Here is a 17779-nt window from a genome sequence, read left to right as displayed (position 1 = left end):
GATTTGTTCCAGAAATAAAGTACCTTTATTTTTGTACAACTGAGTGTTTTCTTTCATGTGTGTAAGTGCTGTGTGACTACAGTGGTTTTACATGAGCTTTGCATGTTTCCTAGATAAGCCTTGGCTGCTCATCCACAGCTAACTTTAGAGAGCCGGGCGTCTAGACACTACCTACACTTTACTAAGAGGAGATACCTGGAAGTGGTATGAGGAAAAGTACCTTAAGTACCCACCACACACCAGGCCAGCTTCCTACACACATCAACAATGAAGGTGAAAGAAGCTATTTTCTTCTATTGTCAGTATGATTTAGCGAGAGGTAGAAAAGCTGGGTCTGCAAGAAATAGAATAACAGAGCAGCCTGGAAGAAGCATTATGCAACTGGAGATTCTGACTGACTGTGTTCCCAGTAGGCTGCACAGCGTTTAAAAGAAACACTTCTGAGGCTTCCTGATGGTGTTTGCCCTCTAAGTGGAATACCAGCGGTCACATCTAAACTATTCTATATGATGCTCATTTTGTGGATGGAAGGTCTGCAAAGAGAATAATTATATAATTTGATTACGTAAGTGAGGATGAGGCATCAAACCTACTCTGTTCTTTTTACATCCGCAGCAAGGAAGAAACAATGTTAGCATCTGAATCACATCACACCAATTTTAACATATTCAATCAAGAAAGCCACTTTCAGACTAAGATGTTAGGGCCAACAATTATGAATATCCTCAAATAGAGATTGTATTAAAATGTGTTAAGTGCTGTATTAAGGTTCCACTACAGGCAGTGGAGTGCATATAATGGTCTCCACTGATGCATGTATAACATGATCAAGTTAATAAGTCTTAAGTTTAGCTGGCAATGTGCATTGCTTTACTAAAGGCATCAACCTGCTGGGGATCAGACGACAACAATGGTAATTCGGGGAATAGCTTATCCAAGACAGGCACGGCTCTGAACACTACATCAAGTCTGGAGTCAGGAACGGGCCAGTGACTTTCAAACCTCTACCTGGGACGCTTCTCGAATAGTCTTCGAGGAAGATATTATTCAAGAGTACCCCCTGTTCGAAATTCGGTCCCTAATTGGTACAGTCGCCGGCACTTCAGTGGACCCAGTCTAGGTAGTCACCACAAACCTTATCAGCTGTACACCATTAATTAACCTGTGCTCACCCTTTGGTAGCTTGGCACAGAGCAGGCAGGCTTAACTTAAGAGGCAATGAGTAAAGTATTTGTGCAACACTTCAAACAGTAACAATGTGAAAAACACCACTAAGACTCCACACCAATCAATCAGATATTTATAAAATGTGGCTTATCACCCAGAGGGTCTCACAACACTGTGGGGAAGGGTGCCGATCAGTCGAAGAGCCAGGTCTTGAGGTCCTTCCTGAACCGGATTAGCGAGGGGGATAGCCTGAGGTGAAAAGGCAGCGTGTTCCAGGTCTGCGCCTCGAGGTAGGAGAAGGATCTTCCTCAGCTGAGTTGTTAGGGATCCTTGGGGTGGAGGCGAGGGTCAGCTAGGTGGAGCACAGCTGTCTGCAGAGATCGTAGAAGGAAAGGAGATGGTTGAGGTAGGCGGGCCTGATGTGTAGAACCTTATATGCGTGTGTGAGGAGCTTAAAGGTGACTCTTCTGTTGACCGGTAGCCAGTAGAGGTCTCTCAGGTTTGTGGTGATGTGGTTGTGGCGAGAGATGTCCAGGATGAGTCTAGCCGCGGTGTTCTGGACTTTCTGGAGTCTTATTTGGAGCTTCTTGGTGATACCGGCATAGTGTGCATTGCTGTAGTCAAACTTGCTGCTGACGAGTACCTAGGTGATTTCTTTTTATTGCCTCCATGGGAATCCATTTGAAGATCTTTCAGAGCAAATTAAGAATGTGGAAGCACAATGATGAGACTAAGTTGACTTGGAGGGCCACTGAGAGCGAGGAGTCGAGGAACCTGCAGAGGCTGTGTGCATGGTTGGTGGGTGAGGGGCCCACGGAGAGCTGTGGTCATCAGGGGTCGTCCCAGGCAGAGGGGGTGGGGCCCAGGATGAGGACCTCAGTATGGTCAGAGTTGAGCTTGAGACAGTTGTCTTTCATCCAGGTGGTGGCTGCCTTCATTCCATTGTGTAAGTTGCTCTTGGCTGTTATTGGTTTGTCGGTGAGGGAGAGAATCAGCTGGGTGTCATCGGTGTAGGAGACAATGCTGAGACAATGGTGTATGAAGATGTTAGCGAGTGGGGTCATGTAGATATTGAAGAGGGTAGGGCTCAGGGAGGAGCCCTGGGGGACACTGCAACTGTTCTCTGTTGGTTTCAAAGTGAATGGTGAGAGCCTGACTCTCTGGGTTCAGCCAGTGAGGTAGGAGCGGATCCACTCAAAGGCTTTGCCGCGGATGCCTGCGTCATTTAGTCTGGTGCAGAGGGTGGTGTGGGAGACTGTGTTGATGGCAGCGGAGAGGTCCAGGAGGATGAGGGCTGCTGTCTCGCTGCGGTCAAGCAGGGTGCGGTGTCATGTGTGACTGCTAGGAGTGCGGTTTTGGTACTGTGGCTGCTCCTGAACCTGGATTGGGAAGGGTCCAGGATGTGGTTGGTCTTGATGAATTTGGTGAGCTGGGCGTTGATGGCCCTCTCGATGACTTCAGCAGGGTAGGGGAGCAGTGAGATGGGTCTGTAGTTGTTCAGGTCCATCGGGCCAGCAGAGGGCTTTTTCAATAGATGGGATCTCCGGGAAGGTGGCAGCCTCGATGGAGTAGCTGATGGTGCAGCACAGTTCGGTGGCGCTGGCTTGGTTGAAGATGTGGTGAGGGCAAGGGCCCGTGGGTGCCCCGGAGTAGATGGATTTCATGATCTTGAGGGTGTCTTCTGATGTGAGGTGGGTCCAGTGGTGGAGGGTTGGCAGAGGGGTAGAGTCTTGGGGTGCAGTGGCAGTGGGCAGGGTGGGTGGATCTTGGGAGGTTAATCACGTCATAGAGGTCCTACATCTTGCGGTGGAATAAAGCGGCGAGGTTGTCGCAGACGTCTTGGAAGGGTTGGATGTCTGTGGTCTCCATGCTGGGTTTGGTAAATTCTTTGACCACGGTGAAGAGTTCCCTGTTGCTGTGAGCACTGGCGTTGATGCATTCCTGAACGGCCAATTTTCTTGCGGTTATGATGAGGAGGTGGTGCGCGGTGAGAGCCGTTTTGAAGGCTTTGTGGTCTGCCCTGTTCTTGCTTCTTCTCCACATTCTCTTTTGAGTCATCTGCAGGTATGCTTGGATTCTTGGAGGTTAGGGGTGAAGCAGCTGATTCTCATATTGTTGGAGGGTTTCCTGAGGGGGGCCAGAGTGTTGGCGCAGTCGGAGATCCAGTGGTGGAGGCTGCGGGCTAAGGAGTTGGTGTCTGGTGGTGAGGCATAGCGGAGGTTTCGGTGAGATGGGCTTCAGAGACCTTGCTCTAGTTTCTGTGGGGGTGGTGGTGGGCATGGTGGCGTTCGGTGTCCTGGGTGAAGGAGAAGTGGACGCAGTGGTGGTCGGTCCAGTGTAGTTCAGAGGTGTGCAAGACTGAGATGTTGGCTGCAGAGAAGACGGGGTCAAGGTTGTGCCCTGCTGAGTGGGTTAGGGAGTTGACCAGTTGTTTTGAGTTTGAGGGTGGTGAGGTTCTCTAGCAGGGATGAGGTGTTCTGGTTGCTGAGGTTTTCTAGGTGGAAATTGAGGTCACCTAAGAGGATGAGGTCCGTTGAGGTGAGAGTGTGGGGTGCCATGAAGTCAGCAATGGATTCATTGAATGGAGGCGGGGTCTGGTTCCGGGTGTCTGTAGATGAGGGTGCCATGGAGGGTGGTGTTGTGGTTGGTCTGATTCTTGAAGTGGAGGTGTTCCATGCCAGGAGAGATGTTGTTGCCGGCAGAGAAGGCAGGGTCAAGGGTGTGTCCTGCTTAGGGGGTTATGGAGTTGACAATTGTTTGAGTCCGAGGGTGGTGAGGTTCTCTAGTAGGAATGAGGTGTTCTGGTCGCTGAGATTGTGAAGGTAGAAATTGAGGTCATTGAGGAGGATGTAGTTTGATGAGGTGAGGGCGTAGGGTGCAATGAAGTCAGCAATGGATTCCCTGAATGGGGACCTGGAGGTCTGTAGATGAGGGTACCACAGAAGGTGGTGTTCGGGTTGGTCTGAATTTGGAAGTGGAGGTGTTCCATGCCAGGAGAGTGGCTGTCTGAGTTGGTTGGGAGACGGAGGGTGTTTTTGTGGACGATGGCAACGCCTCTTCCTGGTAGACTGATACGATCTTTGTGGGTGATCTTGTAGCTGTCGGGGATGGCGGTGGTAATGTCTGGGGCTTAGGTCGGGGTTATTCAGGTTTCCGTGAAGGTGATGTCTGAGGAGATGATGTCGAGCAGGTCCCATATCTCTATGGCATGTCTGGCGAGGGAGCAGTGTTGAGTAGCATGCAGCTGAGTTGTCCTGGTGGGGGCGTGCTGGGTGGGTCTAGTGTGCAAAGGCAGGTCAAGGTGCAATTGTGCAGCAGGAGAAGGGGCCCTATGTGTTCATGGCCGAGGCGTGGCAGCAGTCGGTGGATCCTCTGGTGTTGAGGGCATGAAGGGTGCTGGAGTCGCACTGTTGGATGGGATGGGAACCAGGGTCAGTGGCGATGGGCACAGTCCAGGCACGGACGGGAGCAGACGGAGTGGCTGTCATTAATAAGAGCAGGGAGGTGGGAGAGGCTGGTCAGCTGGGAGACGGGCCACAGGGGCAAAGCAGGGGTGGGAAGGGAGAGGCGTGGCAGAAGGGGGGGGGGGGGTTATCTTTCCCTAAAAACAAGGTAAAATGGTCTAATTGTGTACAGTTGGCACACATTTAAACACCCCTGTAAGTCCCTAGTAAATGGTACCCCTGGTACCTAGGGCATAGGTACTAAAAAGGATCCCCTAAAGACTGCAGTATGGATTATGCCACCCAAAGGGACCCCATACAAATTGCATGCAGAATGCCATCGCGAGCAGTGTGACATGGTGTAAACCATGTGTGAAAACATGACATGTGTAGGAAGTTGGCTCTGTATGTGCTATTTCAAAGTAAGGAATAGCATGCACAGAGTCCAAGGGTTCCCCTTAGAGGTAAAATAGTGGTAAAAATAGATAATACTAATGCTCTATTTTGTGGTAGTGTGGTCGAGCAGTAGGCTTATCCAAGGAGTAGTGTTAAGCATTTGTTGTACATACACATAGACAATAAATGAGGAACACACACTCAGAGACAAATCCAGCCAATAGGTTTGGTTATAGAAAAATATCTTTTCTTAGTTTATTTTAAGAACCACAGGTTCAAATTTAACATGTAATATCTTGTTTGAAAGGTATTGCAGGTAAGTACATTAGGAACTTTGAATCATTTCAATTGCATGTATACTTTTCAAGTTATTCACAAATAGCTATTTTAAAAGTGGACACAGTGCAATTTTCACAGTTCCTGGGGGAGGTAAGTTTTTGTTAGTTTTACCAGGTAAGTAGGACACTTACAGGGTTCAGTTCTTGGTCCAAGGTAGCCCACCGTTGGGGGTTCAGAGCAACCCCAAAGTTACCACACCAGCAGCTCAGGGCCGGTCAGGTGCAGAGTTCAAAGTGGTGCCCAAAACGCATAGGCTCCAATGGAGAGAAGGGGGTGCCCCGGTTCCAGTCTGCCAGCAGGTAAGTACCCGCGTCTTCGGGGGGCAGACCAGGGGGGTTTTGTAGGGCACCGGGGGGGACACAAGCCCACACAGAAATTTCACCCTCAGCAGCGCGGGGGCGGCCGGGTGCAGTGTTAGAACAAGCGTCGGGTTCGCAATGGAAGTCAATGAGAGATCAAGGGATCTCTTCAGCGCTGCAGGCAAGCAAGGGGGGGCTTCCTCGGGGAAACCTCCACTTGGGCAAGGGAGAGGGACTCCTGGGGGTCACTTCTGCAGTGAAAGTCCGGTCCTTCAGGTCCTGGGGGCTGCGGGTGCAGGGTCTTTTCCAGGCGTCGGGACTTAGGTTTCAGAGAGTCGCGGTCAGGGGAAGCCTCGGGATTCCCTCTGCAGGCGGCGCTGTGGGGGCTCAGGGGGGACAGGTTTTGGTACTCACAGTCGTAGAGTAGTCCGGGGGTCCTCCCTGAGGTGTTGGTTCTCCACCAGCCGAGTCGGGGTCGCCGGGTGCAGTGTTGCAAGTCTCACGCTTCTTGCGGGGAGATTGCAGGGTTCTTTAAAGCTGCTCCTTTGGATAAAGTTGCAGTCTTTTTGGAGCAGGTCCGCTGTCCTCGGGAGTTTCTTGTCGTCGTCGAAGCAGGGCAGTCCTCAGAGGATTCAGAGGTCGCTGGTCCCTTTGGAAGGCGTCGCTGGAGCAGAGTTCTTTGGAAGGCAGGAGACAGGCCGGTGAGTTTCTGGAGCCAAGGCAGTTTGTTGTCTTCTGGTCTTCCTCTGCAGGGGTTTTCAGCTAGGCAGTCCTTCTTCTTGTTGTTGCAGGAATCTGATTTTCTAGGGTTCAGGGTAGCCCTTAAATACTAAATTTAAGGGCGTGTTTAGGTCTGGGGGGTTAGTAGCCAATGGCTACTAGCCCTGAGGGTGGGTACACCCTCTTTGTGCCTCCTCCCAAGGGGAGGGGGTCACAATCCTAACCCTATTGGGGGAATCCTCCATCTGCAAGATGGAGGATTTCTAAAAGTTAGAGTCACTTCAGCTCAGGACACCTTAGGGGCTGTCCTGACTGGCCAGTGACTCCTCCTTGTTGCTTTCTTTGTTCCCTCCAGCCTTGCCGCCAAAAGTGGGGGCCGTGGCCGGAGGGGGCGGGCAACTCCACTAAGCTGGAGTGCCCTGCTGGGCTGTGACAAAAGGGGTGAGCCTTTGAGGCTCACCGCCAGGTGTCACAGCTCCTGCCTGGGGGAGGTGTTAGCATCTCCACCCAGTGCAGGCTTTGTTACTGGCCTCAGAGTGACAAAGGCACTCTCCCCATGGGGCCAGCAACATGTCTCTAGTGTGGCAGGCTGCTGGAACTAGTCAGCCTACACAGACAGTCGGTTAAGTTTCAGGGGGCACCTCTAAGGTGCCCTCTGTGGTGTATTTTACAATAAAATGTACACTGGCATCAGTGTGCATTTATTGTGCTGAGAAGTTTGATACCAAACTTCCCAGTTTTCAGTGTAGCCATTATGGTGCTGTGGAGTTCGTGTTTGACAAACTCCCAGACCATATACTCTTATGGCTACCCTGCACTTACAATGTCTAAGGTTTTGTTTAGACACTGTAGGGGTACCATGCTCATGCACTGGTACCCTCACCTATGGTATAGTGCACCCTGCCTTAGGGCTGTAAGGCCTGCTAGAGGGGTGACTGACCTATACTTGCATAGGCAGTGAGAGGCTGGCATGGCACCCTGAGGGGAGCGCCATGTCGACTTACTCGTTTTGTTCTCACTAGCACACACAAGCTGGCAAGCAGTGTGTCTGTGCTGAGTGAGAGGTCTCCAGGGTGGCATAAGACATGCTGCAGCCCTTAGAGACCTTCCTTGGCATCAGGGCCCTTGGTACTAGAAGTACCAGTTACAAGGGACTTATCTGGATGCCAGGGTCTGCCAATTGTGGATACAAAAGTACAGGTTAGGGAAAGAACACTGGTGCTGGGGCCTGGTTAGCAGGCCTCAGCACACTTTCAATTGTAAACATAGCATCAGCAAAGGCAAAAAGTCAGGGGGCAACCATGCCAAGGAGGCATTTCCTTACAACATGGCACACTCTTGCTGTGTGCCAAGCCCAAGTCACTGCATCTAATATATGTAAGTCACCCCTACAGAGAAGTCAGAGTGCATTATAGTACATGTGAGGGCATATCTGTAAGAGCAGATATGCCTCTCTGCGATCTAGTTCAATTACTGGATGGTACAAGTGCCCAGGAAGCCATTTCAAGTATATGAACTGGTCATTACGAATCCCCCAGCTAGATGATGGCTTTACTGAAACCTATGATGTTTGGTATTGTAAAGAAATGGCTCCCTGTTGCAGTTACCCCCCACTTTTTGCCTGATACTGATGCTGACTTGACTGAGAAGTGTGCTGGGACCCTGCTAACCAGGCCCCAGCACCAGTGTTCCTTCACCTAAAATGTACCATTGTATCCACAATTGGCACACCCTGGCATTCAGATAAGTCCCTTGTAACTGGTACTTCTAGTACCAAGGGCCCTGATGCCAAGAAAGGTCTCTAAGGGCTGCAGCATGTCTTATGCCACCCTAGAGACCCCTCACTCAGCACAGACACACTGCTTACAAGCCTGTGTGTGCTAGTGAGAACAAAATGAGTAAGTCAACATGGCACTCCCCTCAGGGTGCCATGCCAGCCTCTCACTGCCTATGCAGTATAGGTAAGACACCCCTCTAGCAGGCCTTACAGCCCTAAGGCAGGGTGCACTATACCATAGGTGAGGGTACCAGTGCATGAGCACTGTGCCCCTACAGTGTCTAAACAAAACCTTAGACATTGTAAGTGCAGGGTAGCCATAAGAGTATATGGTCTGGGAGTCTGTTTTACACGAACTCCACAGCACCATAATGGCTACACTGAAAACTGGGAAGTTTGGTATCAAACTTCTCAGCACAATAAATGCACACTGAAGCCAGTGTACATTTTATTGTAAAATACACCACAGAGGGCACCTTAGAGGTGCCCCCTGAAACTTAACCAACTATCTGTGTAGGCTGACTGGTTCCAGCAGCCTGCCACACTAGAGACATGTTGCTGGCCCCATGGGGAGAGTGCCTTTGTCACTCTGAGGCCAGTAACAAAGCCTGCACTGGGAGGAGATGCTAACACCTCCCCCAGGCAGGAGCTGTGACACCTGGCGGTGAGCCTCAAAGGCTCACCCCTTTGTCACAGCCCAGCAGGGCACTCCAGCTTAGTGGAGTTGCCCGCCCCCTCCGGCCACGGCCCCCACTTTTGGCGGCAAGGCTGGAGGGAACAAAGAAAGCAACAAGGAGGAGTCACTGGCCAGTCAGGACAGCCCCTAAGGTGTCCTGAGCTGAGGTGACTCTGACTTTTAGAAATCCTCCATCTTGCAGATGGAGGATTCCCCCAATAGGGTTAGGATTGTGACCCCCTCCCCTTGGGAGGAGGCACAAAGAGGGTGTACCCACCCTCAGGGCTAGTAGCCATTGGCTACTAACCCCCCAGACCTAAACACGCCCTTAAATTTAGTATTTAAGGGCTACCCTGAACCCTAGAAAGTTAGATTCCTGCAACTACAAGAAGAAGGACTGCCCAGCTGAAAACCCCTGCAGCGGAAGACCAGAAGACGACAACTGCCTTGGCTCCAGAAACTCACCGGCCTGTCTCCTGCCTTCCAAAGATCCTGCTCCAGCGACGCCTTCCAAAGGGACCAGCGACCTCGACATCCTCTGAGGACTGCCCCTGCTTCGAAAAGACAAGAAACTCCCGAGGACAGCGGACCTGCTCCAAGAAAAGCTGCAACTTTGTTTCCAGCAGCTTTAAAGAACCCTGCAAGCTCCCCGCAAGAAGCGTGAGACTTGCAACACTGCACCCGGCGACCCCGACTCGGCTGGTGGAGATCCGACACCTCAGGAGGGACCCCAGGACTACTCTGATACTGTGAGTACCAAAACCTGTCCCCCCTGAGCCCCCACAGCGCCGCCTGCAGAGGGAATCCCGAGGCTTCCCCTGACCGCGACTCTTTGAATCCTAAGTCCCGACACCTGGGAGAGACCCTGCACCCGCAGCCCCCAGGACCTGAAGGACCGGACTTTCACTGGAGAAGTGACCCCCAGGAGTCCCTCTCCCTTGCCCAAGTGGAGGTTTCCCCGAGGAACCCCCCCCTTGCCTGCCTGCAGCGCTGAAGAGATCCCGAGATCTCTCATAGACTAACATTGCGAACCCGACGCTTGTTTCTACACTGCACCCGGCCGCCCCCGCGCCGCTGAGGGTGAAATTTCTGTGTGGGCTTGTGTCCCCCCCGGTGCCCTACAAAACCCCGCTGGTCTGCCCTCCGAAGACGCGGGTACTTACCTGCAAGCAGACCGGAACCGGGGAACCCCCTTCTCTCCATTCTAGCCTATGTGTTTTGGGCACCACTTTGAACTCTGCACCTGACCGGCCCTGAGCTGCTGGTGTGGTGACTTTGGGGTTGCTCGGAACCCCCAACGGTGGGCTACCTTGGACCAAGAACTAAGCCCTGTAAGTGTCTTACTTACCTGGTTAACCTAACAAATACTTACCTCCCCTAGGAACTGTGAAAATTGCACTAAGTGTCCACTTTTAAAACAGCTATTTGTGCATAACTTGAAAAGTATACATGCAATTTTGATGATTTGAAGTTCCTAAAGTACTTACCTGCAATACCTTTCGAATGAGATATTACATGTAGAATTTGAACCTGTGGTTCTTAAAATAAACTGAGAAAAGATATTTTTCTATACAAAACCTATTGGCTGGATTTGTCTGAGTGTGTGTACCTCATTTATTGTCTGTGTGTATGTACAACAAATGCTTAACACTACTCCTTGGATAAGCCTACTGCTCGACCACACTACCACAAAATAGAGCATTAGTATTATCTCTTTTTACCACTATTTTACCTCTAAGGGGAACCCTTGGACTCTGTGCATGCTATTCCTTACTTTGAAATAGCACATACAGAGCCAACTTCCTACAGGTATCAAACACCTCCCCTTAATAAATCCATACTGATGCCAGTGTTGGATTTATTATAAAATTGCAGTGAGAGGGAACCTTAGAAGTGCGCACTGAAACCTACTAGTCTCTTAGTGCACTGACTGACTGGTCTCGATCAGCCTTCCATGACAGACAAGCTTCTGACCTCCTATAGGTGAAAGCCAGCGCTCTCTGAGGTCAGGAAACAACGCCTACCCCGGAGAAGGTGTTATCACGTCCTACTGCAGGAAGGCTAGTATATCTGCAAATCAATGCCAGAGGCTTCAAAGCCTCTGCCGCCTTTGAAATGCGACTCCAGCTTCCTTCAGACCTAGAGAATGCCACCCCCTGCCTTGAGACCCATTTGACACCAGGACAGGCAGGAAATTATCAATGCAGTAGGTGTGTTGCACCACCAGGCTAGACACAGCCTTAAGGTGAGCTACCTGATGTGTGCTCCATGAAAGAAGGTTGCCATCGGCTATTACTCTACACTCCCCTTAACACCTCTAAATTCAGTATTTAGGTGCCCCCCTTACACTAGGAACATGGGGCCAGATGTATCAAAGGGTTTTACCCATTCTTTGTCAATGGGAAAATGCTTTGGTACATATGGCCCTTAGATTTGGTTGAGTGAAAGAAGGAGAAGAACAAAGAAGAGCCGATCAGCACAAGAAGTGTGGCTAGCTGTGGGATTTGGCACAAAACCCTGTCTGCCTGCTCATGTCCCAAAAATGCAGAGACCTGACTCGTCCTGCAGCTGTGCATCCTCCCAAAGCCTTGGAGGCCTTCTGGCACTTCCCCAACCAGCCAGCATCTCCCTTGGTGTGGAGGAGCCACTTCCCTGCACCAGCAGGCACCAACAGCAACTGCCCAGTCCCCCGTTTTGCTGACCATTGGGTCCACAGTGGAAGTAACTTGCCAGGAAAAGAATCCCAAGTGACCAGGAGGTCAGCCCTGTTGACCCATTCAGTCTTCGAGACGCTGAGCCTGTCCAGCGACTCCCTGCACCAATATCCAGGGTACAACAGCTACTTGCAAGCACCAAGGCTTGTTTGTGTTCAGTCTGAACACCAGCACTGCCAAAACTTACCTGCACGTCGAGGGACTTTGAGAGAGGCCAGCACTGCACCAGAAGTCATCTTGCTATGTATCGTTTCAACTCTTCTGCAGGTGGACCAAGAGCTGTGAGAGCCTTAAACTCCCCAACCTGCTGGGCAAGAGGCCAATGCACCCAAGCCTTCCAGCCAGAGTACATTGTAACCGAAGGGGTGTCTGTGGTCCTGAAACTCTCAAGAGCAGGGCCCTCTCTGGGATCTGCCGGAGTGCCCCCCTTCCAACAGGCTCCACTTACAGCCTTTTTCCTACAGGTAAGTTTCCCCATTGACTTCAGTGAGTAGCAGGGCTACCACCACTGCAAGCACCTCTGCACCTAGACAGGGAATGTCAACATGAACTGTTAGTGCTTTCTTGCACTTTGACCCCTACTTTCCTTAAGTCCAGAAGAACAGTCCTGTAAGTCGTTGGCAAGTGACCCTATGCAATATATGGTTCTCCCATATAATATCATTACAGCATTCAAGGCCATGCCTCAAATGTGACAGCTGTATTTTCTGTGTTTTTATGTATTGCTAACTCGAAAAGTACTTACCTGATCTTGAAAATCTTGGTTTCTAAATCAATATAAAAATGTGTATTCTTTGTCTAAATTGGTCTTGAGTTTCTTCTTAAGTGCGTGTCTCATTTATTGACTCTGTTCAACAAATGCTTAAACACTACCCTCCAATAACCCTAAACTGCTAGTCTACACTACCACAAAGACAGCATTGGGGATTAATAATTTAAGCCCTGTAAACCAATAAGGGTTGTCTGGACTTTTTGCGTGGTGTACCCCTACAATGGTACACTGCATAGAGAGCCATCTTACTACACAGGCCCACTTGTATCATTTAATTTACAGGCCCTATGGCACACATAGTGCACTTTAGTAGGGAATTATAAGTAAATTAAATAAATATATCAATTGGGTATATACACCAATCAAACCATGCTTTAGAGAGAGAGCACATGCGCTTTGTCATTAATCAGAAGTTGTAAAGTGCTCAAACAAATTCAGCGATAGGTGGAGGGGAAAAGATAAACATTTGGGGGGGGTGATTCTGTAGAGAGTGCAGAAGGATATTTGTACAATGTAAGGAAATGCCTCCTTGGCATGGTTACCCCCTGACTTTTTGCCTTTGCTGATGCTATGTTTTGAATTGAAAGTGTGCTGAGGCCTGCTAACCAGGCCCCAGCACCAGTGTTCTTTCCCTAACCTGTACTTTTGTTATACACAATTGGCACACCCTGGCGTCCAGGTAAGTCCCTTGTAACTGGTACCCCTGGTACCAAGGGCCCTGATGCCAGGGAAGGTCTCTAAGGGCTGCAGCATATCTTATGCCACCCTGGGGACCCCTCACTCAGCACAGACACACTGCTTGCCAGCTTGTGTGTGCTGGTGAGGACAAAACGAGTAAGTCGACATGGCACTCCCCTCAGGGTGCCATGCCAACCTCACACTGCCTATGCAGTATAGATAAGTCACCCCTCTAGCAGGCCTTACAGCCCTAAGGCAGGGTGCACTATACCATAGGTGAGGGCACCAGTGCATGAGCACTGTGCCCCTACAGTGTCTAAGCCAAACCTTAGACATTGTAAGTGCAGGGTAGCCATAAGAGTATATGGTCTGGGAGTCTGTCAAACACGAACTCCACAGCACCATAATGGCTACACTGAAAACTGGGAAGTTTGGTATCAAACTTCTCAGCACAATAAATGCACACTGATGCCAGTGTACATTTTATTGTAAAATACACCCCAGAGGGCACCTTAGAGGTGCCCCCTGAAACTTTAACCAACTACCTGTGTAGGCTGACTGGTTCTAGCAGCCTGCCACACTCGAGACATGTTGCTGGCCCCATGGGGAGAGTGCCTTTGTCACTCTGAGGCCAGTAACAAAGCCTGCACTGGGTGGAGATGCTAACACCTCCCCCAGGCAGGAGCTGTAACACCTGGCGGTGAGCCTCAAAGGCTCACCCCCTTTGTTCCAGCACCGCAGGGCACTCCAGCTAGTGGAGTTGCCCGCCCCCTCCGGCCACGGCCCCACTTTTGGCGGCAAGGCCGGAGGAAATAATGAGAATAACAAGGAGGAGTCACTGGCCAGTCAGGACAGCCCCTAAGGTGTCCTGAGCTGAAGTGACTCTAACTTTTAGAAATCCTCCATCTTGCAGATGGAGGATTCCCCCAATAGGGATAGGATTGTGACCCCCTCCCCTTGGGAGGAGGCACAAAGAGGGTGTACCCACCCTCAGGGCTAGTAGCCATTGGCTACTAACCCCCCAGACCTAAACACGCCCTTAAATTTAGTATTTAAGGGCTTCCCTGAACCTAAGAATTTAGATTCCTGCAACTTACAAGAAGAAGAGGACTGCTGAGCTGAAAGACCCCTGCAGAAGAAGAACAGAAGACACCAACTGCTTTGGCCCCAGTCCTACCGGCCTGTCTCCTGCCTTCTAAAGAAACCTGCTCCAGCGACGCTTTCCCCAGGACCAGCGACCTCTGAATCCTCAGAGGACTGCCCTGCTCCAAAAAAGACTAGAAACTCCCGAGGACAGCGGCCCTGTTCCAAAAAGACTGCAACTTTGTTACAGAGGAGCAGATTTAAAGACCCCTGCAAATCCCCGCAAGAAGCGTGAGACTTGCAACACTGCACCCGGCGACCCCGACTCGACTGGTGAAGAACCAACACCTCAGGGAGGACTCTCCGGCGACTCCGAGAATGTGAGTAACCAAAGTTGTCCCCCCTGAGCCCCCACAGCGACGCCTGCAGAGGGAATCCCGAGGCCCCCCTGACCGCAACTGCCTGACTCTAAGTTTGATACCAAACTTCCCAGTGTTCAGTGTAGCCATTATGGTGCTGTGGAGTCCGTGTTTGACAGACTCCCAGACCATATACTCTTATGGCTACCCTGCACTTACAATGTCTAAGGTTTGGCTTAGACACTGTAGGGCACAGTACTCATGTACTGGTGCCCTCACCTACGGTATAGTGCACCCTGCCTTAGGGCTGTAAGGCCTACTAGAGGGGTGACTTACCTATACTGCATAGGCAGTGTGAGGTTGGCATGGCACCCTGAGGGGAGTGCCATGTCGACTTACTCGTTTTGTTCTCACCAGCACACACAAGCTGGTAAGCAGTGTGTCTGTGCTGAGTGAGGGGTCCCCAGGGTGGCATAAGATATGCTGCAGCCCTTCCAGACCTTCCCTGGCATCAGGGCCCTTGGTACCAGGGGTACCAGTTACAAGGGACTTACCTGGATGCCAGGGTGTGCCAATTGTTGAATGAAAAGTACAGGTTAGGGAAAGAACACTGGTGCTGGGGCCTGGTTAGCAGGCCTCAGCACACTTTCAATTCAAAACATGGCATCAGCAAAGGCAAAAAGTCAGGGGGTAACCATGCCAAGGAGGCATTTCCTTACACCTTTCAAATGAGATATTACATGTAGAATTTGAACCTGTGGTTCTTAAAATAAACTAAGAGGAGATATTTTTCTTTAACAAAACCTATTGGCTGGATTTGTCTCTGAGTGTGTGTTCCTCATTTATTGCCTGGGTGTATGTACAACAAATGCTTAACACTACTCCTTTGATAAGCCTACTGCTCGACCACACTACCACAAAATAGAGCATTAGTATTATCTCTTTTTGCCACTATCTTACCTCTAAGGGGAACCCTTGGACTCTGTGCATACTATTCCTTACTTTGAAATAGTGCATACAGAGCCAACTTCCTACATACAACTTGAGCAGTATCAGAACCGGAATTTTAAGTCAAGGATCAGAGAGCCATGAGAGACGTTTTAGTTTCGGGAAGCATGAAGGTGGGCCAATGAAAGAAGCAACAGCAAGGTACAAAATACTGAGGGTGTGTGGCTCTAAAGATTAGGTTCAAATGCATGGCTCATGAAAGGGTCAGGAGGAACCTATAAACTAGATTTTCAAAACCTTGCCAGTGGCAGTACTAATGGAAGGCAGAGCACTCTTGTTTCCTAGATGCATGAATGAGCAGCACATCCAGTCCAGGTTTTATCCTTGCGTTCTGTGATTTGTAGGCATGACTGTATAATGGAATAAGCTTGACTACAAGTCCCAGAAAACAAATAAAAAACCTGGACTGGATAGGATATTTATGCATAAAATTGGGAAATGTCAGAGCTCTGGAAATAATAGAAAGGTGGTATCTCATTCCTTACACACGAACACCCTTGCTTTTCATTCAAAGAGAGATAAAAAAAAAAGTATAATCTACACTCATGAATAAGGGGAATTTGAAGCTATTTTTAAGGAGTATAAACAGTTCACTACAATGAAGTGGACTGACTGAACCGGGACCCGCAGCAAGAAAATGACTATGCAGTCCAAAATGGTAGCAGTGACACCCCACCTCCCTTGAAGAACCAGACTACATGCTGCTACTTGGCCATACTAGTTCCTCTAAACTGCTTAAAAAAGAATTACTTGCTGATACAACTACACTCCATTTACTCATCGCTTGTCCCTGGACCTCTCACAGTGGTTTGACCAAGGGGTTGTAATTAAACATTATCTAGACCATTATCTATGCCTAGGGAGGCACAAGCTGCAAATCAAACAGGAGGTGACTAGGACAAAAGCAAGTATTGGTGGTTGCCAACATACTGATTTTCTGCAGGAGCTACATTCCTTGATATCAACCATCTGCAGTGTAAAGAGCAGCTCTGGTAAGGGGCCAGCTGATGCAAGATCAAACTTGAGAGCTCACTGAAGAGAAGCAGTGCTGAGCTTTTGATCTTTAGGGAAAAAACAGTGAGGTACAGAAAACCAAGAGGATAAGTCTTGTGTGCAGGTGGGGCCACGTATTTGATCTGGCGTCCAAAGTTTTCACTTTTGCTATTGATTATACTTAGAGCCTCTCTCATGTTCATGTTGGCATACAGAAAAGGTGCTGTAGATGTCAGAGTAAAAAAATAAACATCCAAAAACGTTAAACATTGAATGCCTGCCTGAAACTATATTTATCTTCCAGAGAGGAAGGTCGGATGGCCTTTCTGGATGAAAACCAAGCAATGTAAGGATACAACTAGGACCTCAGTGAGCAGGCTGATTCTTGCATTTACATAGGAAAATAGTAGCTGAGCTGGTCCTTCTTTTTATATATACTTTGCACAGAGTAATGGTGCTGATCACTTGAACAGCCCAGCACAAACAAAACCCAGAATTCCAAGATATGAATGTTCAGTGGTTTGAATTAGGAGTAGAGAGAGCTAATTACCAAGCAGTCTTGAAAGAAAGCAAACACGCTAGCTCAAAACGTCCAATCAAGCACACAATGCACATACAGAGCAATTCACTAGCAACGGACAAGTATGGAACAGCCCAAAAATGAACACACAAATCCCTGCCTCACAAATCTACTTAATTATTAAATCCAACACCATTGTGATGGACAACTTTTCAAAGACGACCACTATATCCTGGCCATCATACCTGAAGAAGATGCAGAGGCCAACTGCTTCTTTTTCTGTGCACTCTGGCAGCTGAGTAGCGCATGGCCAATGTAAAGAGCTTGTGTTTGCAGCACAGCGTTCATGCTGCAGCGTAGTGGATCAGAAAGGCTGTAGTTGTAGGTCCACAGGAGGGCAAAGAAGTTGAACAGATCCCTGGGCTCTTCCAGATGCACCTTGAGAAGAAGGAAATTGAACAAACATGGAATGTATATAATTTGAAGATATTGGAGATGTTACAATAATTATGAGCCAATTTAAGATAGAGAGTAATGGGCCATCTGTTCAACTTGCCACATCATTACTTGTAGATGTAGGGCAATGCAAAAGATCAGTATGAACAATACGTCTTACCGTTCATGGATACCGATAATTGCCAGGATCAGGAGAAAACAACCTAAATACAGCCTAAATCTAAGTCACAGAATAATGAACAATTATTCCCAACACTGCTTGAAAGCTTTACCACATGTTACAAAAACACCTAATTTTCAAGTGTCTCTATTTCATCTCTCCACTTTAGCAGAATACAGCGTGGCATAATTAACTGGAGTGAGAAAGTGAGAAAGGAAA

General features: G+C 49.3%; 1 protein-coding gene across 1 annotated transcript in view; it reads right to left on the bottom strand.

The window, feature by feature from the left end:
- Positions 1-17779, bottom strand: part of HEATR1 (HEAT repeat containing 1) — a 710058-nt gene that overhangs the window by 419219 nt on the left and 273060 nt on the right. The window contains exon 20 of the mRNA XM_069234483.1: positions 17190-17382. Within this exon, the coding sequence (XP_069090584.1) occupies positions 17190-17382 (193 nt within the window). The remainder of the gene's footprint in view (positions 1-17189; positions 17383-17779) is intronic.

The sequence above is a fragment of the Pleurodeles waltl genome, chromosome 5 (genome assembly GCF_031143425.1).
Source record: "Pleurodeles waltl isolate 20211129_DDA chromosome 5, aPleWal1.hap1.20221129, whole genome shotgun sequence".
Taxonomy (NCBI): domain Eukaryota; kingdom Metazoa; phylum Chordata; class Amphibia; order Caudata; family Salamandridae; genus Pleurodeles; species Pleurodeles waltl.
This window is presented reverse-complemented; position numbering and strand designations above follow the sequence as displayed.